Genomic DNA, 26401 nt, shown 5'->3' with positions numbered 1-26401 from the left:
GCCTAGAAGTATGGGCAGGATTATAGGTTTGGGTGTCAACTGTTTGCTGAAAAAAAAAGCAGAACTGTGGGTGGGCTTGGATGCAGCTGGTGTGCAGCTTTCCTTGTGCAAGTGCTCTTTGGGGAAGTCCATGGGGAACCTTTCCTTCGTGGCTTCAGTAATCTGCTTCGATCCTCTGATATGACAAAAAGTTTTCAGTCACCAGCAGGGTTCTCAAAATCTATTTGAGTTTCTTGCTAGGTTGATGTTGGATTTGTTCTGTGATAACATGCTTTTGAGAAATGGCACTGGTTTTATTCTAAGATGGCTTTCTGTGACTGTCTTTCAGGTGAACGAGTGCTTTGTTTTCATGGACCTCTCCTTTATGAAGCAAAGGTATGTGGTTGCTTGTTACTGCAGGTGGTTCTGACTTGCCCAGGAAAACAATGAATTGCAGGAGTTTACTTGCTGTGCCTTACCTCCCTAGGATTAATGACTGAAGCAAGATGAAGGAAAGCATGCTATTATATACTCTTTAGTTTTAAGCCCTGTGGCTCTTTATTATGGAAGAGCGTAAAAACAAAACAAAAAAACAAACAAAAAACATCAAAAACAACTCAAGACCCACGATAGTACTATGCAGCTGTTCTGATGGATTCCAAAGGCAATATCGTCTGTGTTGAACATCTCTAATGCGTGTTCCCACAACTCTGTGCAGCAAACTTGGTGCTGGAGCCAGTGCGTAAACTACAGCATTAGAGTAGTATGAGAAGTTAGAATTTGTCAACCTATATGCAGTAACTATACAGTACAGAATTAAATGAGGTCTACTTAAGATGCTTTTGGCTGAAAACTGCTATCTTTTAACAGCTGCAAACTGCCTGAAAGTACTGTTATGGTTATCCACTAATTCTCTTCCTTCTCTGAGGAAGGAAAGTATTTTGGTGTGGGATGGTATTTATTTGAATATTCATGCTCACTTTGATTCCTCAGAACCAATAGAAGCTTTTTAAGCCTACAGTCTGACTTTGGCTTTAAATCCAAGTCTGCATTGAACTAGCAAGTTCAAGTGAATAACCAGTGCAGTAGTGTATCAGCAGGGTCAGTATGTCCTTACTCCTTGTTGTAAGTCTGGGTGAGACTTTGTTCCGTGTCCCATATATGGTGGTGTTGAGATCAGGACTGGAATATGTTGTTCCACTTTGCTGACAATTAAGCACTGATGATTTTTTAAACTGGGAAGGTATGGGAAGGAGTCCTGACAGTGATGCTGAGGAAGATGCTGTACAGCAGAAGGCTGGATTCTCAGGAGTGCTTATAGGTGGCTCAGCATAGTGTAAAAATACCCATTCTGAGTTGTGTAAGTCAATTTCCCACTTCAATAGAGGAAGCCTTAAAATGGAACCAAAAGATGGAGCCAAAGAGCATGTTGGTGTCTTAGCAGTAGACGAAGGTGAGGATGTTATGGAGTAGAATAGTGACATACCCAGCACCTCCAGGACATACCTCTCTGGGTGAAGTGCCTTATCCAGCCCTAAGCTGGGGATTTAATTTGGCACGGCTAGGAAGTCTAGAGATGCAGCTGGGCACAAAGATGAACTGTGACAGGTTATGTACTCTGTCTTCTGGGCTGTGTTCTTGCAGGAAGAGCTCTGTCTCTGGCTGTGCTTTCCTTCTATACAGATGTGGTAGTTGAGCTCTTACATGTCAGACTGCAGATGCAGGAGAAAACTTTGTTAACAAGCAGCGTGTGTAGCTGTTCCTGCTCATTTAAAAGTCTTCCTCTGGATGAGCTGATGTTACATCTTACAGGCTCTTGGGAGGGCCGTTCTTAAAATTGAGACACAAAAGTCCCTGTGAGGGACGCTTCTGAGTGGTGTTGTGGGTTAATTGGGGCAACCTTGTCCTGTAATTTCCCTTTTCTTATTGGTCTCACCGTAAGCTTGGTGTATGAGGAGGTTACTGTCTTCAGAGGCCAATATTTGGTGGAAATAACTTTTTACTTACCCCGTGTGTAAATTCTCAATCTAGAAAGCGCCTATCCTACAGTCCTTTCTACTGAATACAGTGTGCTCTCTGTGACTGCAGAGATCCATATTATTTACTTTACTTTTGAAGACTCCTCTACTTCAGCCAGCTTACCTGCCTGTGAGGTAGGGGCCTGCATGTGAGCGAGCTCTCTGAATGGCTTACAGCTAACCTTGGACTAGCGAAGTGGCTGTGTGGTTAATCTGGTGCTCCTCTGGGGTTTTGGATCCTTCTCATGGCTGAAGGTGGCCCTTTGGATAGCTCAGCAGAGTTGCTTTGCTTAGCCCTTCCAGATCTGTAAATAGGCAGCAACTTGTGTTAGACAACTTAGTTTCTGCTGTGGAATTGCTGCCAGGTATTTCAGTTGCATGCATGGAAACTTCTGCATGTTTAGAGTCTGAAAGCTTACCAAGCAAAACTTGTTTGGAGATCTTTGTTCTCATTGGTGCTAACAGAACTCTTTTCCTCTGTTCCAGTGTGTAAAGGTTGCCATAAAGGACAAGCAAGTGAAATACTTTATTCATTACAGTGGTTGGAATAAAAAGTAAGTATTTGCATGAAATGTAATCGGTCCTCTTTTTTTTATCAGTTGGAATATTAGCTTGATGAACAAGTTCTACCATCTGTGTGTTATTAGAGAATTTTCTAAAATTAACCGAAATATTTCTTACACATAGGCCCATGATTTGCAGTAACAAAAGACTGCCTAACTAGCAGTTTCCTTCCTGCAGGGCTTTGGTTGTGTAGGCAAAGTAGCTTACGGTGTCCGTAGGCTAATAGGAAGGCTTGTTTGTTCAGCTTTGAAAACAGTTACTGTAGTTCCCTCCTGGCAGGGATGTCAATATGGAAACTTCTTTGCTGTGTTGGTAGGAGAGGGCTGCAATGGAGCCAAATATTCTTCTCAGAAAGCCAGTGTATTTCACTCTTAAATACTTCTGGCAGCAAAAATCTGGTAAAAAGTGTCTTTGTGAAGGCTGCCTTCAGAGCAGGGAGGGCTGTCCATCTTAGTCCTTCACAGGAGCAGACTTGGCCCGTCTTTCAGTTCTGGCCTGTCATGCAAAGGTAGCATTAGAGAAACCTTTCCCTTCTGCAAAAATAATAGGATTCTAGTTGAGGGACTTCTAAAGATGGCTTCACGATACCATGTTCAGCCCTCTAAAGAGTATTTCACAAGGTTACTGCATTCAGTAGTTGCTTTTTGCCCGTCAAGTTCTGTGACCGGGTTTTCAATTTAAGAAATAGTTTTTTTCCTTAGTGATTATAAGCTTCAGGCTCCAGAAATCTTTCTGATTTTGCTTCATTTCAGTGCTACGGATTCTCGAGCAAATACTGTCAGTAATGTCTTGATCTCACTGACTTCACTAAAAGCTGTACTTCACATCCTAGTGCCTATAGTTCTCTTTAAATGCATCTATCCCCCTCCTTGCCAGTGGGCAGACAACTGTCACTGCTTACTATAAAACATTTACAGGGAGTGTAATTGATTCTTAAGCTGGCTGCTCTGTATCAGTGAGGCAGCATAAATGTGGTACTTCATTTCCTTGTTTATCTCTGGTGGTGAAGGGTGCTGTAAATGATGCCGTAACTCCTGCTTTTCTTTTCATGTTTGTGTTGCTTGAAGGTTTTCCTACCTTCAGGCTTCCAGTTAACTACATTAAAAGTGGCATTGCTGCAAGATCTAGACAGATGGAACAGTGATTGTTTAGTTCTGGTTTACATAATTTTAGTCCTTTGTTATTAATTGCTCAGTTTAACTTTTTTTTGCAAATATTGAGAAGATGTGAGAGCTACCTCATACAATGTCATGTGTGCTGCAGTTAAGTAACATCTCGTTTGAAAGTGTCACAGCTGTACAGCCAGGAGTAAGATAAGTGGCTTACATACCTGACCAAAGCACTACCCTAAAACTGTAACACTAAAATACATACAGCTGCGAATCTGTTTCTCGAACACTTGGTGGCTAAGCTTGCCTTGTCTTAATCCTGAAAGCCTTGTACTCCTGTGATAGTATTGCTTTGATCATGTTGATGTTGCTAGAGTAGCAGCTATTGCCGTCAAATGGAAATGATGCACAAATCTATGTAGTGAGCTTTAACTTATGCGTTTCAGAATAACGTGGCCACTTTTAATGTGCTTTTATTTGAAATAATTTGTCAGATTGCTCAGATTATCCACTCTTTGTCAAAGTGGAATTACTGCTCATAATGGCAATTTCCCCAACACCTGTTCTCTTAAATCGTTCACTTCAGATTCTTCAAATATTCATGCCATCTTGGTTTCCTTCACAGACAGAAATCAGAGCACTTCTTCTTACAGTAAGATCTTATTGCTGAATTTGTTAACCTATAAAATGTTGGAATAGATAAAGGAAACTCACTGAATAATATAGTTATGGCTACAGATGTCCCATAACTTAGTAAGTGTAGCTTTTTTTTTTTTTCCTGAAATAATTCTTTTAAATTAAAGACAATTCCCACCCTCCCAAATTGCCCATCCTATGAGTTTGGGGAACTCTTCTGAGATTACTGAGGGTTACACTTCCCTAGAAAAACTGTTACCACTTCAGACAGTGGGGAATGTGTTTGGCAATTTACACTCTGTTGTGTCAGTCCATGACTTGTCACAAAAGCAGACTTCAGTCTCAGATTCTGTGAGGCTTTTAATTGATTCTGTTATGTAGAATGTGATTACATAGTGTTTTTGAATGATTAATTATTGTTCTCTTTTCCAGCTGGGATGAATGGGTTCCAGAAAGCAGAGTGCTCAAATACGTGGATACCAATTTGCAGAAACAAAAAGAACTTCAAAAAGCCAATCAGTAAGTATTTTTTCTTAGAAGTTGTTCTCAGCAGAATCGTTTGCTCTATAGAGTTTCAATCTAACTGCTGCATGTCAGAGGAGGTTGGTAAGTTCAAATCAAACAAAAAACTCACAGCAAACACCTTCAAGAAGTATGCGTTTCTCTTTTTATTCTTGAGGTGCTTTGACGTAGGGGGGTTCTGATCTTTGTACTCCAGAAGCTCATAGAGTGAACTGCTCCTTAGTTTTAAGAGTAGGGCAGTGAGATAGCCAGGCACACTGACTAACTGGAAGTATATTCTGTTGCATGGAAATAAGGAGACTAAAAATGAGCCTCCTGCAGTATCCTTGAAATGTGTTTTTAAGCAGTGAGGATAGTCTTCCTAGGAGACACTTAAAAACTCCAGACTTGGTCCTAAGCAACCTTTTTTTCAGAACATATCTTATTTTTTAGCAGTGCTTAGCTGAGAGGATTGTGGGAGGGGGTGTAAACGGGAGTTTGTGCCTTGAAAGGTTTGTTATATGAATAAGCTTAAAAACATCTGGCTATTTAGTTGAATTTGTTCCTTCTTTGTCAAATACTGACTCTGATTTACTTGCTGGCAGTCCTCTAAATGTTTTGTGTAACTGTTTACCTTTTGAGGGAAAACAAGCTTCTTTTTCAGTTAGTCTAATTGCCAAATTTATTCTTTTTAAAGGGAACAATATGCAGAGGGGAAGATGAGAGGTGCTGCTCCAGGCAAGAAGACATCTGGTCTGCAGCAGAAAAATGTTGAAGTGTAAGAAACTTTTCATTTAAAAACAAAAACCAAACTGTTGCTTATAAGTTCTACTACTGATCTTTAAATGATATTTTCTTATGACTTAGCCTCCGTTCCATTACTCCCGACACAAGCTATACAGATGTTTACTTTTGTGGTATCTGAAAGGCCTTTGAAGTACTGTATTAAAACCATCTTCTAAGATGGAACGGTGCTTAATATTGAATCAAGGTACTGAATAGGTTGGATGTTAACATTTTATAGTTCTTCTTTTGAATACTATTCCCCTCAAGTTAGTGAACTGACACTCAAATGTGGTAAGTTCCCTGAAGACTTGTTTATCTCTGTGAAACTGAGCAGAATTTTTTAGTTCTTCTAAGGAGCCCAAGCTCTGATACAGAAAAATCCTTAAAATGCCTTGCCCTCTTACTGTGCAGTTATAAAATTGCATTTAGGAAGCCTTTATTTTGATGTTTTTTGCCAAATCTAAACACACATGCTGTTAAAATCTTTTTCCACCTTAAGAGACCAGAAGCAAGCTCAGATGTTTGTCAGGAGAAAAAATGCAAAATGTAACTTTCAGTTTTCTTTCATTTCATCCTTTTTGTTTTTCAGAGTAGGCTTGCATGGCCTTACACTTAGATTCTTACACAGTCAGTACAGCTCTGCTTTGCTCATGTGCCGTGAAACTCTTCTGCTGGAGTAGTACTTGACTTATTTAATTATGAAGGTGCTCATTACCAATGTCACGTTTTGAACTCCCGACTTCATTTATGATTCTGATCTTCGAGGAAGCTGCTGAGATGACATTGTTTCCTAAGAGAATTTGGCTCACACTTCATGCCTCATTTAGGGGCAGCTTTGTGTTACGAAATGTTTCCTTGGTTTGAGAAGTGCAGTGGCAGTGGATGAAGGCTTTGTTGCTGTAGATCCTGAGTGTAGATTTAGCTTTGGAGTTGGCCGAGGCTGTAAATTGTCTCTTGGTTTTTGGAATGGAGTTTCAGATGGATCTGGTCATAATTCTGCATACGTACTCCCTTGTGGTCTACTGCTGCAGGTTGTGAGGTACCTTTGCTACACTGGTTTTGTGTGCTTTCTCAGCTTGGGACGGGCCTCTACAGCGTTCCTAATGAATGTCGTTGTAAACTAATGAAAGCATCTAAATTGTGATACTTACTGATGGGGCTACTTGAGAGGTTGTTGCGCTTGAGTCTGTTTGTATTTTAGTCACTGGAAGTGGAATTAATTCTTTAAGATAGGAAGCGATGGCTCGATTGTAAATTGTTTTTTTCCTGACTCTACCGAATGCCTTGCAGAGAATGTCTCAGTAGTACCTTCAGGGCTGCATTCCCTGTACCATCAGCTTTGGTCGTGTTAGAGGAGCAGGCTGATTGCAGTGGGTTGGCTTGCTCTTTCCAGCTGAGAAAATGCTGACTGCTAACCTGCACTTGAAAAGCAGTAGAATTCAAAGTTGTCTCAATTCTCTCAACCACATAGAATAATGCTAAATCTGAGGTAGACTGGCACAGCAAAAAGGACTTCATCTTAAACTTCTGTTCAATTCCAAAGCTCAAAAGCATGTTACCACGTCTGTCTTTACTCTCCAGTTGAAACCAGTTGGGTGAAGGAAATGGCTTTGCTTTTTTCTATCATCACTATAGTAAGCATGAGGGATTGTTTCTTGTGTAGAAAAACCATGCAAAACTTTTTGTGGTGATTGGAAAAATTGGTTTCTAAATGGTGGAGTATTAATGTAGTGGAGAAGGAAAACTCTGGTCACTGGAACAGCAGTCTTCTGATGTGAGAGATAACAGGGTCTCATGCTTGTTGCACTGATCTTGCTCCTAGTCTCTAGCTATTACCAGCATCCTTCTAAATTAGACCTCTGGTTCTTCCAATAAAGTCTCCCCATTTTTCTTCCCGATCTGGAGGCTGAAGGAGAGGCAATGCTTTGACTAACCTAGCAGTGATGCAAAGTTGTAATGCTGTTGTGTTATTGAACGGGCTACTGCTGCTTGTGTTCTGCTTACAACTAAAGGCAAGGTGGCTTCTGAAAACCAAAACATCTGGAAATAGTTTGAAAACATCGGGATTATTCTGTTGTAAATGTAAGGTCTTTGCAGGTACATGAAGTATTGTTGGTGGGGAGGGGGAGAAGCCAATTGAGCAAATATTCTAAGAGGGTAACACTGTCAACCGATTCGGCCTCAAAAGTTACCTTTTGTAGCATTCTTGGAGGATGGAACAGGGGGAGAGAACTTGCTAATTTGTTCCTCGGCCAAACAGTAGTGAAAAGGAGATAACAGTCTAAGAGCAACTTATCCTCCAGGAATGCTCAGTAAATCTATAACGTACTGCTAAAAAGGTACATTTTTGAATCTTAAATAGATTCTCTTAAAGGCTGAGCACTGGGTCTGACATTCTTTCCTTAACTCAACCCCCATTGTGCCTAGATTTTTCAGACGAGATGGAGCGCATACTGTTTGCTGTTTGGAGACCCCTACCATATCGACGCGGTGAGTTAAGGATGGATTGTCAAACCAGGATTTTCATCCTGAAATCCAAACCTCCTTGCTTTCATAGATTTCTTTAAGAGACTCTTAAAGTCTTCAGTTGTAATAATGTAAGCTTTGGTAGCAATTGAGTTAACAATTCTAAGTACTGCAGTATGTTGTTCTTTGTTTTTTAAAGCCAGTGTGGACTAATGGTTTTTAGTTTCTCTGAAATGCACTCATCTTCAGATGGGGAAGGGTACGCTGTGGGTAGTCAAATGCATTCAGTGTCTGCTAGTGAAAATTTAGAAGATAACTGATGCCAGTTTTAAAACTGCCTAGTTCTAGAAGTTTACGGTTGCTCTGCATGCTTACTGTATCCTGGAGCCATGGAAATCACTCCAAACGGTGCTGTTCTGTAAGACCAGAGAGCTGGGCTGTGGCGACCAACGCTGTTACAAATGTGAGGACTGATCCTGCCTTTCTCATCTGCTATGTTTCTGTCATTGGCTTGCATCTGTTCAGAGTAACCGTTTCTGTAAACTGCAGCAGTGAGTTGAAAACAGCTTTTAAGGCTATTAATAAGCAGTATTTAATCAAATAGAAATATGCATGAAATGCTATTTGTACACAGTTGTTTTGAAATTGATGGTTTTATGTTAATTAGAAAAACTATCATAAGCATTTGTATAGTTATAGTGAGTTTTGAAAAGTGAAGTACAACACTACAGATGCTGGCTTCCTCAACCTGTTTTATGTATGGTACTGCTAAATAACAGCTTCTAGAATGTAAGCTGGTTTTGGTGAGCATAGTATAAGTAAACTGTTAGCCTGTGCTTGGAAAGTAAGAAGGGCAACCTAAAATATTGGAGTGAAGATATGGCACTGGCTTACAGATTTGAGAAAAAGCTTCTGGGCTTTTTTTTTTTTTAATGAGGCATTTACAAGCAGTCTCATCAGAGATGCTTTCAAAACAGTATCTCAACTTAAACATGGAAGCTTTGTCAGTTCTTCTAACAGAAGTCCTGTTCTTAAGCTGAATACGTCACTTAAAAACACGTGCTCAGGCTGCATGTCTTCTGTGGCATCCTTTACTATAACTGGCATGACTAGTAGCTCTTGCAAAAGCTACTCTCAGTCCTCTAGGTACCAAGTAGCTCAATGCCACTGCCTACATGCCAGTTGTCTGGAGCTTTAGCTTTAGCTGCATTGTGAGCTCCAGCTGGAGATTTGCCTAACTGCTCGGCTGCCTGGTGGTCACTAGTAAGGAGTGCTTATGGACAGTCAAGTGAGTCAACTCTATGAGGCTTTTCTACCAAAAAATACCACTTCTGCTTCTATCGGTCTATAATTAAGGAGCTTCGAAGCTCCAACGTGTGTTGGATTTAGGACTCTTCTACACTTAGAGCTTTGGAAGCGTTTGGGCTTCTGGCATCTACAATGTTCAGTGGCAGGGTGCTTCTCCTTCAAATTCAGTGCTGTGCTGAGGAGGGGAGGAAGGAGGACGACTATTCTGTCTCTTTTGATGTCTGCTGCTTGGGTTTTACAGTCAATTTCTTTTTTGAGGAAAGTAATTAATTCTTCCAGCTTCATCCTTTATCTCTAATAATACCTCTACAATATTTCTGCTCTTCCTTCTGCCTAGTAGTTACTCTCAGCATAGAAGCCGAAAGTGCACATAATTCTGACTTGGGTATTTATACTTTTCCTGATAGTGTTGGATGCTTTAACTGAATTTTGATAGGAGTGCTGTTCCTCAGAGCTAATTCAATGAACTGAACGAGCTGCTTGAGCAGTGGAAGGCTGACAGGTTCTTTTCAACATACTTATTTTCCATACTTGATTATTTTCATTTAAGGTCTTATTACTAGTCACCTCCTATCAGGAGAGACTTTGAGATTTTTTTTTTTTTACAGCTTAGCTGCATCTTTGTATCATGAGCAAATGGCACCTCGTTCATCTTTTTGTGGTGCTCACCAATGTCTTAAAGCTCAAATCCCTGAGACCCACGTGGTAGCCCACCTTCATTCTGCTGCTTGTACCTTAACCAGCTATTGCAGGGAGGTTCTAACAGATTTGTGTCCTTTTAAAATACTTGAGGGTTTGGGGAAAGTAAAGCACTTGTAGTTGTTCATGAAACTTTCAACTAGATGGTCATAGACTCCTCTCTCTTGTGGAGTATGCAAACCTTTCAATGTCTTGGTTTTTTTGCTGATATCAGTAGTCTGTGTTGAATTCTTTTGTGAGCTACTCTTATTTTCTACTGACATCTGACTCCAGAAGGCACTTTCAGAGATCTGAGCACTAATGCCTACTTTTCTGTGCAAAAACTACTAGCTTCTTGAGGTGACGCCCAAGGGCTTTACAAGTACTTGGAGTATCTTTGTTCTGATGGATGTTTGGAAGGGTGAGGTGCAGGCTTTCGGTATACGCTCTTCTCTGGCACCCTCCTTAGTTGCACTTAGAATTTGATTGTGCATCATCTTGTTTTGGATATTGCAATTGAAAGTTCAGCATTATGCTGTGGACTATTTATTTTCCTTCTGAGTCTCGCCCTTGATTTACAGTTCTTAATTGCATTGAGCTGTTCTGTAAGCTGTAGTTGTATCCATTTCCTGCTGATTATCTTGTTTCTGTGCAATTGCAGATCTTGTAATGTAGCATCTTCACTTGATCTTCGGCTTTCTAGTTCAATGTCATTTTTTGATCACTAATATTGGAGTATTGTGGATGTAGATGCCTGTCCTCATTTGGCTTAATCAAAACCCTGCAGTGAGGTCTGGGTTTCCTTCCTCCCAGAATTCTGATTGCTGACCTTGCTGCTGTGGGAAGGCAGTGTCTGACTGCAGTAGGATACATCCTTCAGATTTGAGCTGTGAGGTCTTTAGTACCTGGCAACTCTCTGATCAGTCTTAATTAAAACTTTCCACGGGAGCTTCCCTGGCAGTTCCATGTTGCTTCTTAGTTTTGTTGTTGGTTAATTCTGCATGGAAATGCCATTCAGTGGTGCATGTAAACTTGCAGCCAGGCTGAATTTTGTACATGAAGTCAGTCAAATATCTCATGCTGCTGTGACTGTGTTTTTGGGCTTGTTCATAATGTGTGAAGTGACATTAAAGGATGTGCTTGAGGCTGTGCTAGCTATATTTCATCTTTTTGTATCACTTCAGGACTTAATTCCCTTGCAGGAAATTGTCTGCCATCACAAGGATCTTATAAGGCGTTCTTCAGCTGTGTCTCAATGAGTCTGCTTAAGATATGCTGCTCCTCCTAGATTCCAGGTTCTCTCAGTAAGGCTGTCTGTATACAAATGCTGCATCTCTCTCCTGGATACGGAGTGCACTGCATGCTTAAGTTACTCAACAGAAGCATTTTGTCTTGCACAGCTGTTCTAACCTAGTGAGGAGTTATTCCAGACTGTCTGCTGAAGGTCTGCCAAGTGCTATGCTTTGTCTCTACCTGAGATTTTTGTTTGCTAACTGAGATTTGTCTTCTAGACAGCAAACAGATGGCTGCTTTGACTTGGTGCAAAGGTGTATACCTTGCAATATAAAGAATCAGGAAATAAGGAAAGAGGTGGGAGAGTACAAGCAACTGCCCAGTGTGGATTTATGCTAGACTCTGTGATTCAGTAGCATAGCTGTGGTTTACTGTCTTAATTACAGTATTTCTTAAAGTATCTTATATGGCCTGCCTATACCAGTTTGCTAAGACTCTGCTAGGCTGATGCTCTAAAACTGTTTTTATCTTGATAGTAATTCTCAAAAGAACTCCATTTCTGCTTGTTCACTCCAGGTTTCGAAGAAAAGACTCTCTTCAGTGCACAAGTCCATTGTCAGTGACTTGACTTGGCAATTGTTACTTCTTCCTGGAGAGAGAGAGGGGGTCTTTATTCTTCCCACAGTTCTTTTTAAGCCTAATGATTGCTTGTGATTTGAAGCCTGAAAAAGGTGTTACTCTTCTGATTTCAGACCTTTCTAGAAACTCTGCCTGCTTGCTGACCCAGATAACCCAGCTCAGAGGCTGACCACCAATGTCACTTGACATGGTGATGAGTTTCCAAAGAAATAAACCAGTACATCATTATCTCATGACCTGGGATCCAGCACACAGAATTTTTTTTACTTTCTGTGGCATTTAATTGGGTTCCTATTAATTATAAACAGATGGGAACATGGCTGGTAATGTTCTCAGTTCCAGTTTTCTTAATAAGTGAATAAAATCAGTGAACATACAAAGTTCAAATAATGAAAATCTGCTAGGACAGTTTAATTTTTGTTTCTAATATCTCTTGACATATCTGAATATTTGCATAGAGCGGGCATTATGTGTCAGGTGTTCTTTAAATGTTTGCAAGTTAGTTTCTCAGTATGACTGTCAGTTGGGAATAGAAATGAAGGTTAAGGATAGAGGATTGAGGGAAGTCTGAAGTATATATGGTAAACTTTGAGAAGAAGATAAATATTAGGAACGTTTCTATTCAGTATAGTTCCAAATGTTACAAGTGAGAGGCAGGTATAATTGTGATCTCCCCCAAACTTTGATGCCGTCGTGGGCATCCATACAACCTGATGCACACAGTGAATTCTGATGGTGCTGTTCAAATGTTCTTGTGCTGCTGAAGTGGTAAAATTATTCTTCCAGTGCTTTACAGGAGAGTCAGTTGGCTGAGATGCCTGATATCTCCTTGTCCTTCATTCTGTCTTTAAGAGATCTCTGAAGTACTGAAATAACACCTCTACAAGCATTTGGGAAATACGAAACCTTTGTGAACGCTCCTTGGTAATGATGGCCAGGAGTGCTGTGAGATGCTTCTTTTTTGAAAAGACTCATGGCCAATCTTCTGGATTTCTGTAGGTCTGAGTTGAATTAATCCCCAAAAAAGTGAATATTACCCTTTGTCATAGAAAAATCTTGAAGCATCGGTGCTGTGGTGGTAAATAATCCCTGGCAGTTCTCCTTTCGCTGTTTTCTAAATGCTTTGTAGGCCTCTGCGTGTTTGTGGATCTGAACTTACTGTACTTTTTTCTGGCTTTCAATTCATTAAGTACTTTCATTAAGTACTTTCATCTTTATGTTTGCAATAATTTGTGTTCTTCGTTGCAGGAAAACAAAAAAGAACAAGCAGAAAAGTAAGTACACCTTTATTCTGTGTGTAAGTGGATATGCTTAGGGAAGGATTCTTAGCTGGAATAAGACCTTAAATCTGCCCCTGCTGAGTTTAGTTCCTGCACCTTACGATGCTCCTCCTGGACTTCAGGTGTCTCTTCTATATAAGTTGCTAGTTAATAAAATAGGAATGTGTAACTTGCTGCTTTGTACATGGACTGTTCCAGTCCGTCAGGATTTCGACCCTTCGGAAATAAAATGTAAAGTGGTGTCTCCATTAATCTGTTGAAATAATTCTCAATAGTAAAGTCACACTCCAGTTTTCTTACCAAGATGGGACATATTTGCATAGCTGAGTTGCTGGTTGCAGAAGATTTCTTCCAAAGAACACTAGATGCTTTGTTCTTAGTGCAGAAATCTCCATCTTCAGATAAATGTGAATGTAGCAGTTTAAACAGTCACAAATGTGTGATGTTCAGTTAGTTTTGAAAACAAAACCACTTAGAAAAGATGATTTGAGAGAAATCTGAATATTACTTCTAAATCCTTTTTAAACATTTTTTTTTTATTGGTATTTCTTATGGCCTTACCAGACTTCTCACTCAGCACACTGTCTTTCTTCTGTACAGCTCCTGGAATTGGAGAAGGGAGCAGTAGCAGTGAGACTCCTCAGCCTCCTAGGAAGAAGAGGGCACGAGTAGATCCAACAGTTGAAAGTGTATGTGTTTATGATTCTCCTACAGGATTTTTGATGGGGAGCAGAAGAGCTACTTTGCTCAGAAATACATCAGCAGTACTTTGTCCTGCAGTATGGCAGTGTGAATTGTTACGACTTCTTGAAATGCTAGGCCTGCTAGTGGCCTTAACACCTGAGCTATTTTCCTGTTCCCCCTACAGCCAACTTAGCAATTCCTTACTCCTGTAGTGTATTTCCTTTGTGGGAAGGATGGGATGAGTGGCTTATCTCGGTTGATTATCTGAACGTAAGTAGCGTGAATCCGCTGCTTTTTTTCTAGGAAGAAACATTTATGAACAGAGTTGAAGTAAAGGTGAAAATCCCAGAAGAGTTGAAACCGTGGCTGGTAGATGACTGGGACTTGATCACCAGGCAAAAACAGGTGACTTTTGAAAGAACAGTCTATTAATGCTGTAGGCAAGGACAATAATCAGGAATTTCATATCTCACTTGAGTGCAGTGCAGCAAAATCCTCAGAGTTTAGCAGAAGCCTTCCTTGACAGTTCTGATTGCAGGTGGATTTTACCTGTGCAGCAGAGCTGCGTGTAAATTTGTAGAGTGTAATCAGTCTAATTGGACATAAGCTAAAAGTCAAGTAATTTTAAGTTTTGTGGTGTTCCTCTAAGCATCTTTGGCCTGTTGAAATGCTTTGAAGAGTTTGCTTAGGTGACAGAATTAGTCTGTATGAGCATTGCAGGTGATGTCTTATCTCAGTTCCATCCTGTCTTATTTACACATCACTTATTGTGAAAGCATTTGAAGCATCTACAGCTCTGACAGAAAACGGTCTTAGAATAGTGATTGTTAACCATGCTGCCAAGCTGGATCTGTATAAAGCCTCTTGATACAGTAATTTTATCTAAAATAAACTGTTCTCAGTTGTAAGAAATATCATTTTTCAGGAAATTGTTAGTAAGTGAAACTACTTTGTATTCTTCTTGCCAGTTTTACTAAGTGTTGTTGAAAACTGTTGACCCCAGCAGGCTTGTTTGCTTCCAGTACCAGTATTGGTTGCTGAATTGTGGATGCACTTTGCACCTTAACCTGTTAACTTTATTCTAGAAATTTCCTTATGTCAGTTTAAGATAAGCACGCAGATAGAAATGTCTGTGTAAATTTGACAGTTTATATTTCCTGTTTTGTTTTTTCCACAGCTTTTCTATCTTCCTGCCAAGAAGAACGTTGACTCCATTTTAGAGGATTATGCAAATTACAAGAAATCCAGAGGGAATACTGATAACAAGTAGGTAGCAGTCATTTCAGCTCTTAAATATGTCTCACAGCTGTTGGATTGCAAGTTTCTTCATGAACAAGATAAGTTGTTAAACATATCCCAGTGCCATGTTCAGCCTCGTGTTTGACACCAAGGGGATCCAGGTCTTCAAGGACACGATTCAAGAACACAGTCCTACTTTCTGAACACTTTCTCTCTCCCTTGCACTCTGCCCTTCCCTGACACTTTTTCCTAAACGAAGCTGTGGAAGCCACATCAGTAGTTCTCTACCTGTTCTCACCCACTCACCCGGTGAACAGAAGTTCACTATTGCTTTGAATGAGTGCTGAGTCTAGCTAACTTGAGTGGGTGACTATAAGCAAGGTGCTTTTTGGTTTATGTAAATTCTTACTGTGTTAAAAGCAGTTAGTAAAGGAGGGCTTGAAATGCACAGCTGCAAGGAGTTCTGCATTTCAAGCTCTGCAGACAGATTACCTGGAAAAATCTGAAGCTTTGTAAAAGATCTTCAGAATTTTGGCTTGGTAAATCTGTCAAATCTAACCCTGTGTCCAGGCAGGTGTAAGAACAGTTTTCTCTGTTTACCAGGGAGTATGCAGTCAACGAAGTTGTGGCTGGAATTAAAGAATACTTCAACGTCATGCTGGGAACGCAACTTCTGTACAAGTTTGAAAGGCCCCAGTATGCTGAAATCTTAGCAGATCATCCAGATGCTCCTATGTCTCAAGTCTATGGTGCCCCGCATCTGCTGAGGCTGTTTGGTGAGTATCACGTAGCGATTAAAGAGTGGTTAAGAGCATTGAACGCTTCCTTCTCCTGTCTTGAGTCTCAGTGAGTGTGAACTGCAGAAACCGGAGAGGCAAATTCCAAAACCTGTGACTTCTTTATATGCCTTATGTTCAGTCATCCAAGGATTTGGAATGCACAATTTCTGGTTAGCTTGTGTGTATGGGAATGGATTCCTGGGCTCTTTATATATGCTAGTGTAGGTTTAGACTTGCTGTAATACTTTTAGACGTGTTCTTTATAACTAAAGTGCTACTTGTTTTGAAACAGTTCGGATTGGAGCTATGCTTGCTTACACACCTCTTGATGAGAAGAGTCTGGCTTTGCTGTTAAACTATTTGCATGACTTCTTAAAGTAAGTACTTTCTCAAATCTTTCAGCAAGAGAACAATAAGTGGACTACTGTCGCGTGACCTGTTTTCAGTGAGCAGGTGTGTGTGCATGCACACTGTCCTCACAGCATCAGTGCAGCTTACCACTTTTGCTGCACTTAATTTCTTGATCAACTTCTAGCGAAGCCTCAAGCTTCCATTTTGTTTGTTTTGGAGAGAGCAAATGTTCTTTGTTTTCGTATAAGGCTTTAATGGTCTATTGATAGTCTGTGGAAACACTGATTTGTAAATTATTGGGGGTAACAAAGCAGTAAGCTGTTTGCCAGTAAATGTTAGCTTACCTCTTTGAGTAAGCTATTGGAAGTCAAAAGGAAATCCTCAGCACTTCCGAAACACGCCTTGCCCTGTAGGAAGGCTGGAAATGAGTCGGCCTGATTTCCAGGGGAAATTGCCTCGGAGTAATCCTGGAGTCTTGAGTTAGCAGTCATTCTGTGGATATGGAAGTAAAGGCAAGTGCTGAAGTACTGTCAGCTGCAGAGATGGAAAGGTGAAGCCAGTGCGTTGACCAGAGGCCCGAGTGCACACACGAGAAGTAGTGCCGTGCAGTGCTTGTCCTGCTGTGGCTCGTGTGGCTGGCACCATCCGTGTGTGCTGACAGCTGTCCTGTCCCTGCTTCAGAACTACTGGCAGGAGCTGGATTCCTGGTGTAGCAGCTGACTGAACCTCCAGTGTAAAGTGTTTCATCCTGTTAATCTTCACCTCCCTGTGCTCGCTTGGAGCCAAGAGCTCTTGACAACAGCTTGTTTGGAATTGATTTTTGGCATGAGCTGTCGGATCCTTAATTGCTTTGGACAGCTGACTCTTACTAGTAGTTGTATACGTCGGTTTGTGCTCTTGGAATCTCACGGTGTGATTTCAATAAACATCTCATTGTTTGTGATACTAAATAACACCTTGGGAAAGGAACCTTAACCTCTGTAATACCTTTCCTAGGTACTTAGCAAAGAATTCCTCCGCGTTGTTCAGTGCCAGCGACTACGAAGTGGCCCCTCCTGAGTACCATCGGAAAGCAGTATAGTGCTGTGCTGCTGTGCAAGGAAGGGCTCGTGGGATCCCTGTCGTGCTGTCCACTCCTACATCTTGTTCTTCACATCTTTCTATTGCACGTCCTCTACTGCACAGACTGTGTGAACATGAAGTGAATAAAGTTGTGTGTTGAATACGGAGCTGCCGTTTGTACGTTCTGAAATCTTTCTTGTACTGAAATGGAAGATTGGAGTTTATTGGAAACTCTTTGGTGTTTCTGGCTTGCTGTTTGCATCACTGGAATGTAAAAAGAATGCAGGTATGGTATTCCATTGTATAAACTCTTCAGTGCTCGCAGGTCTGATTTGCCTGACTAACCTTCATGGCACAGCGATGGCAAACCCAGGCTCAGACCCGTGAGGTTTGTGATCACCCAGTGTTGGTGCTATTAGTCCGACTCTCAAGCCCATTTACTTTCTTGGTGTTGAAAGTAAAATGTTTGGTCTGTAAATGTATGCTTTTCTTAGTTGAATTGTAATTTTTTTTTTATTTTCTAACAGTAGGAAAATGTATTATCCTATAGTAGTGTCTTGGGAATGTTGGTCTTTCACAGAACTGTTTTATGAATCTTCAAATAAACTTTTTTAATTTCAAATGTTTGATTTCTCTTTGGATTAGTCACTCGTAGTGTCCTATCATTGACTTCAGTGTGTTACAGTGAATATAAAGTCTTGCAGTATAAACTGGGAGGTGCTTTGTCCCTAATTTTAAGGACTGTTAGTTAAATCTAATGCATCTGATCTCAGGATGAGGTGAGCTTTTCCTCCGGGCTCATTCCATGGTTCCTAAGTGCTAAGAATGCAGTTTCACTTTCCTGGCAGAGCTGGGAGCTGCAGCCAGAGGTGCAGATACTTGGTAGCAGTCGTGCTTTGCAAAGGCACTCACTGTGTCTCTTGATTAAAAACACAAGGCTTGCTATGAAGTCAGTAATGAAATTTGTTTAAATTCACCTTTCTTTTTGCTTTCCTTGCTTCTCTTCCTTCCTGCTGTGGGTGAGCTCAATTACTTGCAGCCAGTACTTCTGGAATACTCAAGAATTGCTTCTTTAGAAGGATTTCACGAACAGCTTTATGACATTAATTAGCTGCTGCTCTGTATTTACTGTGACCATTCCCCAAAAGAAGAGCCGAAATGCTGTTCTGAGTTTGAACAATGGGATTATCCTTTGCCAAACCGCCCCAAGGCTGAAAACAACCTTTTGCAGAGTAACGTTTGTCCTGGACCTGTAAGCATGGCTCGTGCTCCCCTCGGTGCTGCTGAAGCCCCCTGGGAGCCCGCTTGAAGATGGGGCACAGCGCAATCATGCGAGGGGTGGAACAGCTTCCTTCAGCCGGCTTTGCATGCGGGCTCACGGGGATTTACACACGCTCTAATGACACGCACGGGGATTATTCAAAGCCTTGCCCTAGTCACTCCCCCTAATTAGCTTGCTAATTGTTACTAATTGTGGAAAAAGTTGTGGAGAGCATCTGCAGAGCTCGCTGACCCAGTGCCCATCGCCCCCAAGGACACATGCAGGAGCTCTGCGAACTGCTCCAAGCCTCCCTCCCGCAGCCCTGCGGGCAGTCCTGGCTCTGCTGCCTTCTGGGCATCACAAAACTCTGCTCAGCTTCTCTCCGAGTCAGTCAGATTTCTACAGCTGCTGTGTGACGGGGGAGCAGGGGGCTCCTGCTGGTGCTCCCGCAGTGGAGCGGCACCATCAGGGTTCAGATGTGCTCATTAAATCCAACGTGTGTTTCATCCCAGCTTCCCTCCTGTGAGTGCACCCCGGCTGTGTTGGCTTGCTTTCTCCTTTGCCCATGTGTAGAAATACTGTGAGCAGAACTCTGCACATTTTCCAAAAATCTCCACGTCCCTTGGCTGGTGTTGGCACCAGCCCTTCCTACGGCTGTCACCCTGGAGCTGCAGAGCATCCAACGTCCACAGGGGTGTGAGGAGCACCCAGCGCTGCGAGGCTCACACATGGCTTAGCTCAGATGCTGCTCGTCACCTTTAATTTGCACTGAAAGGTTGCTAAATCCAGAAATGAAGGCGGCTTGCTAATTAGTTTATTTAAAGCTGTCTTTCAGGAGTGCTGCTCGACCATCCTCCCGGGGTTGTGGAAGGATGTCATTACTGGAGCTGGAAAAGCTGAAGACGCGCTCCTTCCCTCCTGCACAGCTCCCAGAGCCCGCAGAGATCAAAGGCTGTGACAGAGTGCGGCGTCACTTAATGAAAGCAGGAGGGCGAGAGCAGCCCTGTGTCCCCACGGAGCTTTCATTCCAGGATGAGCACTAAATGACAGTGTGGGATTGCTTCCTGCACCTGCCAGCAGCGCCGTGCTGCTTCGGCGTGGGGAATGACAAACTGCATCCTGCTGTACGTGGTTTGAAGGGGAGACTGCTGAGAGATGGCATTGGTTTGCAGGCTGCTTGTCATTGAGAAGTGTGAGAAATTTCATAGAATCACAGAATGGCCCAGGTTGAAAAGGACCACAGTGCTCATCCAGTTCCAACCCCTGCTGCGTGCAGGTCACCAGGCACCAGCCCAGGCTGCCCAGAGCCACATCCAGCCTGGCCTTGAATGCCTGCAGGGCACAGCTCTGGTGGGGACGTGGCTGTGCTGAGCCTGCAGTGAAGCTGAAATGTTCCCTTAGAAGTGGAAGCTTGTCCTTGCTTTAACTCCCATGCCCTCCGCTGCCACACAACAGCTTCTTCAAAGGCATTTATCTGCCTTGTCGGGCTGCAAAAACACCTGGATGCCCAGACATGCCCGTGCATACCTTTCTGTTAAGGTCTGTTTGCCTTGTGACAGTGATAAAAGCGTTCATGCGGGCAGGGAGCACTTCGGGCCGGGCTGTTGGCGTCTGAGCCTTGCACCTGTGTCCGTCGCTCCGGCCTTTCTCCCGGTGGTGCTGTGGGGGTTCAGGATGGGGCCAGGCACCTGCTGTGCCCTGAGCAGACAGAGCTGATGGCAGAAATCCAGGCCTGTGGGTGCCTGAGGAACCAGAGCTGTGCACGCAGTGGTTTCCTGATGGGAAGCCATAGAGCAGGAATAGGGGCTGCCCTCCCTGTGGTCTTACAGTTGTGGTTTGTGAATGCAGACCTGGCTGAGGAAATCCTGTGGTCCTCCTACAGCCAAATGGGTTCATCAGAAGTGGGCAGGGAAGAATACCGAGCTTCTGTTGTGCTCTAAAATGCTGTCTGTTTCTCATTTAGATCGCTGTGCTGTTTCTGTGCCAGACTTGGTTTGTCAGCCCCATGGTGGCTCCGGTTTGCCCCAGAGGGCTCCTCTAGGGACAGTGACAGTGATAGGGATGGTGGTGGCTCCTGTGCTGCCTGCAAGGAGAGAGTGATGCTGCTGGTGCCTGGCTGTGGCTGGGGAATGCTTTGGGGTTTGGCATATGGGCCAGGAATGGGACATACATTTGTTCAGGTTCTGGGGCAGTGCAGGGCTCTGCCCAGGTGCAGGATCACCAGGAGCAGCACCTGAGGCAATCTCTCCTGCCTGGGAATCACATTTGGAAAGGTGGGGGCAGCAGGAGCCCCATGGGCCTCTCTGGGGCTGGCAGTGATGTGGGCATAAAAGTGGGGGACCTGTGGCTGCCTATCGCCTGCACCAGAGGCAACAGAGACCAGCTGTGCTCAGGAGGGCACAGAGAGGGCTCACGTAGGTGAGGGGCTGAGCCTGCTGAGGATGTGGCTGCTGGGGGGCCCTGGGCTGGGAATCACTCACCATGGAGCTGAACAGAGCAGCACAGGGCTCTGACTGTGCTGTCTACACACTCTGCAAGCAAAATATCAGCTGGTCTCTAAGTGTGGAAGGTTCCTGGCAAAGCAGTTAGCTGTTGTTCCAAGAACGTTTCTCCTATTGCAGCATTTGTTATTGCTGGATGCCACTGTCCCTTGCTGTCAGATCTGTGGCCTCTCTGCTGCAGGACCACGGCCGGCATTGGGCCCTCGGGTGCCTCCAGCATCAGCCCCTCAGCTTTGCTGAGTCCCTGCTGTGATGGATGTGGCACACCTGAACCACGGCATCTCCCGGCCCCACGACAGCCCCCAGCTTAAAGCAGAGCAGCCTGGAAGCGATGAGGCCACCCTGGGCTGTGTTATCAGCTGCTCTGCTCACAGCTTTTGTTTTTCAATTGGGTGGAGAGTGGAAAACCCTGTGGCCCCTTTCTGTATAAACAAGAGGGATTTATGATCAGCTGCCGAGCTCTCCTAGTTGGGACTTAGGAAGTCCTCTTTCATCTGCCTTATCTTTATTGCTGAGCTCTCCATTGGGCTGAGCTGCAGCGCCTGCAGCCGCCCCGAGCACTGTGCTGTGTGTTGGCCAGCACAGCTCGTGTGGGTGGCACTGTGCTGCTGCCCCACATGTGCCCCAGGGCCTTCGAGCAGCCCAGGCCGTGTGCCCCAGCATGGCAGGGCCAAGCTCCATGTACCAGGCTGCGGGCAGACCCTGCTGATGGCACAACTGCAGCCAGTGGATCTGGTACATAGGATCCCCAAACACAAATAGGAAGGGAATTTTTCACTGCTAGTGGCAGCAAGAGGATTGCCTTTTGTTCCGATGAAGGCTCTCAGGAATATGGAGGGAGTCCTTGTTTCTTTATCCTTCTGGATTGAGGGCACAGACCTTTCCAGGCTCTCTTTCCCTCCTCTCCCTTCCCTCCCCACATGTCTCACTCACAGGGACACGCAGCTGTCCAGGCAATGAGGACCAGGAGCACTGTGGTCTCTCAGCCCTGCCCCAGGTCAGGGTACCTCGGTTCCCTGTTCAGACACACTGGGATGCTCAGGCACAGGGCAGCCCCGTGCTGACGCAGGCTGTGGGAGCGCAGAGCAGATCCTGATGGCTGCACAGCGTCCTGCTTCAGGCCCTGCTGGGTGTCTCGGGGACACAGAGCTGAGAGGACAGACTGTTTCAGGTGGTTGGGTTCTCCCTTCTTCACCCGCTGGCTTTTCTTAAAGGTGTGAGTGACCTTTTGGCACCCTGCTGCCCACGGACACATCGTGGTGCTGTGTGGTTCGAGAACTGCTGCTGCCCTTCTCCAAAGCTGCTCAGGAACCGCACCCTCCTCTGCCTTCAGCCTTAGGGGACACCAGGAGCACCGGGGCCATCCTGGTGCCACGGCATGGCACACTTCAGCCTCGGCTCCACAGCTGGCAGCCCTGGTCTGCCCTGATGTCCTGTATCCGCAGCCAGCCCAGCCCAGGGCAGGCACTGCACCGCACCCAGCTGTGTTGCCAGGCTGCCATACAGCAGCCCCTGCCCCACGGGAAGCCCGGGGCTCCACCTGAACCCAGCTGCAGGAGGGCACCGGTCCTCCTCCCACCGAGGGCTAATGACTCGTTTGGGCTTTCCCCACGTGTCTTAGTTCATTACTCTCAGCAATTAGCCCTTGGGAGCGGCTGGGGAGTCGCTTCTGTTCATCCTTTCTCATGGGAGTTTCACCGCAGAAGCTCTCTTCCGTAATTTGCTCTGATGTCTCTCCTTGCCCCAGCTGAACCTGTGTGGCAGCCGTGACCTCAGCCGCCCGCCTGTGGAGGTGAACAATGGGACCGTCCCACTGCAATGCACACATCTGCAGCTGGCCCTGCACTGCCACGCAGCTCCGTCTTCTCCCTGCCGATGCAAGGGACGGTCTGCTCTCCAAAACGAGCTGCTCTTCTGCTCTTTATGCAGCTGAGACATCTGGGGCCGCTCCCCAACTTGCACACAGATGTAGTTGCACATGCTGGAGTTGTTTTCCCCGTGCTGGGAGATCAAATGATATACCAGAATTAATTTTGATGAAGAACTGATGTGTCACAATGAGTACATCAGGAGGTCAGCCTTCAGAGCCCTTCCTCCGCCCGGCGGCGCACTGCCGTGGGTGACATCCCCCCACGTGGCAGCAGATCTGTCTCATTGCTGCCGAGGTGGAACAGAGCCCCAAGGAAGGGGTGGAACAGCCGCACAGAACAGGAGATGCACAGAGCGGTGCCTGCCGTGATCCTCCCGACCCCAAGTGCAAACAGGCTGGAGACACAGAGCTGAGAACACCGCATCCATTGACATGCTTCTACTTTTAACATGTTAAAGATCATGTCTGTAACCTGCTCTAATTTTAGGCCGTGGTATATCTGCGCTGGATTCCTAGCATTGAAGAATGAGCACAGGTGTAAAATTAGATGCATTATTTATGGGCTGGCGGTTACCAGTGCTCCATCCTTAGCAGTGCAGTGTTCATTGGTGTTGGCATTTCTGCTGCCCGTGCTTTGTACCAATGGCTGACCACAGCTCTCCCACCCTCAGATCATTTCACATCTTGTTGTCCAGGCAGAGGGTCATAGAGAAAAGACACCGCTCTGGTGTTCAGGGATTGGGATCAGTTCAACACAGCTGTTCTCAGTGGCTTTGGCCAACAAGGGTCCCCCAGGCATGCTCAGCCTGACACAGAGCAAAGCTAAATAAGGAACTCAGGTCAGGGTGGCCAGGCAACACGCTCTCTTCCCCCAGGTTTGGGTGCTGTGCTCCAGGATTTCAGCTTTCATTTAGAACACAGCAGCTCTTTCCTCACCCAGGCTGGACGACAAGCAGGACGAGCAGCAGCTCGTGGGTTGAGCAGCACTGTGTGTCCCACCAAAGTCAGCGCAGTGCAGACCTATGGAAGTGCTGGAAGTGCCCGGCCGAGTCGCTCACACAGCTCAGACAGCACACGAGGTTTTTCTCCAGGTCTGATCTGTGTAAACAGTAATCGAGTGTACAAAACTGGGCACACTCCGTTTCTCTCTATGTATGTGCAGCTTGGGCACACCTTATACGCCTTCCAATCTCGCTGGGCAGCTGGTGCTGACACGCTGTCCTGAAGGAGATGCGCCTGGTATCCTTGATTCCTCCCCGCCTCCTGCAGCATGGAAAAAAACACGGAAGGAGCGCAGTTCTCAGGCTGCTGGGGTGCTTTGGGTCATGGGTCTCAGGTTAGCAAGGTTTTTCTCTTGCAGTGAAAAGACTTTGAGAAGATCCGTCCTTGAATGGCTCTCAGCTGCGCGGCGCAGGCAGCTCAGGTTTCGTGGCTGCAGAAGCAAACAGGCAGGTATTTCAGGCTGCCCCTCACTGCTGGCCGGCCGGTGGGAGGTGTGGCAGTGGGACACGATGGCTTCTGCTGCTGCCCCAAGGGCTGAGGCCTCTACTTGGCTGAATGGGCTCCCAGAGTTGTGTGCAGATCCTGAGCGGCGTGAGCCAAAACTCCTCTCCAGAACTGAATCCTATTCACAGGAAATTCCTAACCCGTCTACCTTCGGCCAGCATCCAAGAGGAGCAGTGTGTGTAGGCGATGTGTTTTGCAGACTACCACAGGAGTCCCACGTGCAGGACCTGGGCAGAGCCAGCAGGAGCTGCATCACCGCCGTCCCTGGGTGCTCCTGGGGTGCATCGCCCCAGGGTCCACATATGGCAAAGGCTCCTGCAGCCATCCCTCCCCCCAGCCCTGCTGCAGCTCTACTCTGCCCTGCTCTGCCCCCTCCTCCCCGCAGGCAGCCCCACGTTTTGCTGCTGCAGGTTCAGCTGCTACCTCAGCAGAAGGCAGGACTTCAAACCTCGTTGGTTTCCCGCTGCTCAGAGCAGATGGAGAGCAGGCTGGGAACAGCAGGGATAATGAAGCTGTTCTGTGGGGCTGAGAGGTGTGTGCTGTTTCTCTGACTTCAGGAGACACTGCTGTTTAGGGTTATTGTGGGAAGCTTTGTAGTTGCTATTATTACATTGCAAATGCATGCCTGGGTGGTTGCTAACCTGAGACCTCGCTTGTTTTGCTCCCCATCAATCTAAAAATGAATCAGGGATCTCTCCTGTGCTGCCAGGACTTCCCAGGAGACACAGTGTGAGGATACTGACAGTCAAGGGGCTCCGGTTTCACTGTTTATCCATTTGAGCTTAAACAAGGCTCCAAGCTGCTGACGGTCCAACCCAGACATCCTATACACAGGACAAGGCTCTCGTTCCCCAGGGAGAGCTTTCCTGCTGCTGCTGACTCCATCACTAAAGCTTTGGAAACTGCGACCTGTGTCGCCTAGGAGCTCATTTCCAGTGTAGCCAGCCAGCAAAGCCAATCCCAGGAGGATGGAGAGAGGTGTGCTAATAACAAACAGCTGCTGGAGACAGCTTCCTCTAGAGCAGACCTGTGTCTGTGTGCTGTTATTCCCCACAGACAGAGCTTTGTTTCCCTGAAGACCTGTCTGCAGCTCTGCCAGCATTCAGATGGATTTGCCCGCTGTATATTCCCACAGAGCTGCATTTCTGTTCGGTGCTTTGGCCCAGGGCACTGTGACAGCCCACAGGGCAGCCTGATGAGCGCTGAGTGACAGGTGTTGTGTTATCAGACTGAAGATCCTGCCTTCTATTGTTGATTGCTCCTATAGCCAAAAACACCTCTTCTGTTTGCAGTGTGAGGAACAAGACTAATTACTGGCCACAGTTTTCCAAAGGTGTGTGAAGGTGAGCAGTTTGTGGTGTTCTCTTACAGCCACTTCTGTTTCTATTCTGGCTGTGCAGCACTCGCATCCTTCAGTCTGAGCACTGTGTTACACAGAGATCAGTCACAGCTGGGTAAGTACTGACATTTGGGTGTGATCTGTTGCCTTCAGTTGGAAATTCGGTTCCCTTCTAACCCCTGAGAGAATGTGCTGCTTAATTAATATAATTGATTCCATGCGCTGTGGATCGCAGTGTTAGAAACCTTCCAGCTTTACGCCTGTGTGTCAGCGTGGTTGTCTCATCTCAACCATCTCACTTACCTGAAGACAGGTGTGCGTTCTCTGAGCTATAGAAGGGCTCAGCAGGGCTTCACCAGCCAAGATGCCTTACGCCTTCACCTTTCCTGCTTATGTTTCAAACTCTTCTCCTTGCAGCTGGAACTACAGTCCCATGCAGTCCCAAAAATGAAGGTCATCGGCCTCCTGCACAAAAAATGAGGAGCTGTTGTGTCCCAGCCTGAACTTCATGCACTTCCACCACCAAAACAGACTCCCTGCCTTTGGGTGTTATCTTCTTTTGGGGTGTGTTTTAAGCAGTAAGGAACAGTTACAACACCCTGTTTTGTTGGC

General features: G+C 45.1%; 1 protein-coding gene across 4 annotated transcripts; it reads left to right on the top strand.

Moving 5' to 3' along the window:
- Positions 1-272: 272 nt before the first annotated feature.
- On the top strand, positions 273-17934 carry MORF4L1 (mortality factor 4 like 1). 4 transcript variants are annotated; one of them, XM_019619608.1, is made up of 13 exons: positions 273-375; positions 2484-2551; positions 4257-4322; positions 4739-4825; positions 5505-5585; positions 8021-8083; positions 13166-13191; positions 13798-13886; positions 14185-14286; positions 15059-15147; positions 15724-15896; positions 16192-16276; positions 17247-17934. In XM_019619608.1, exons 1-13 carry the CDS (start codon positions 304-306, stop codon positions 17329-17331), a joined length of 1086 nt encoding a protein of 361 aa, XP_019475153.1. In that variant the 5' UTR covers positions 273-303; the 3' UTR covers positions 17332-17934. The 4 variants fall into 4 exon arrangements, with proteins under 4 accessions (XP_019475153.1, XP_010715937.1, XP_019475154.1 ...); XM_010717635.2 differs by lacking the exon at positions 4257-4322; XM_019619609.2 differs by lacking the exon at positions 8021-8083.
- Positions 17935-26401: the final 8467 nt, after the last annotated feature.

The sequence above is a fragment of the Meleagris gallopavo genome, chromosome 12, assembly GCF_000146605.3.
Source record: "Meleagris gallopavo isolate NT-WF06-2002-E0010 breed Aviagen turkey brand Nicholas breeding stock chromosome 12, Turkey_5.1, whole genome shotgun sequence".
Taxonomy (NCBI): Eukaryota; Metazoa; Chordata; class Aves; order Galliformes; family Phasianidae; genus Meleagris; species Meleagris gallopavo.
The sequence above is the reverse complement of the archived record's forward strand: the minus strand, read 5'-3'. Positions and strand labels throughout refer to the sequence as shown.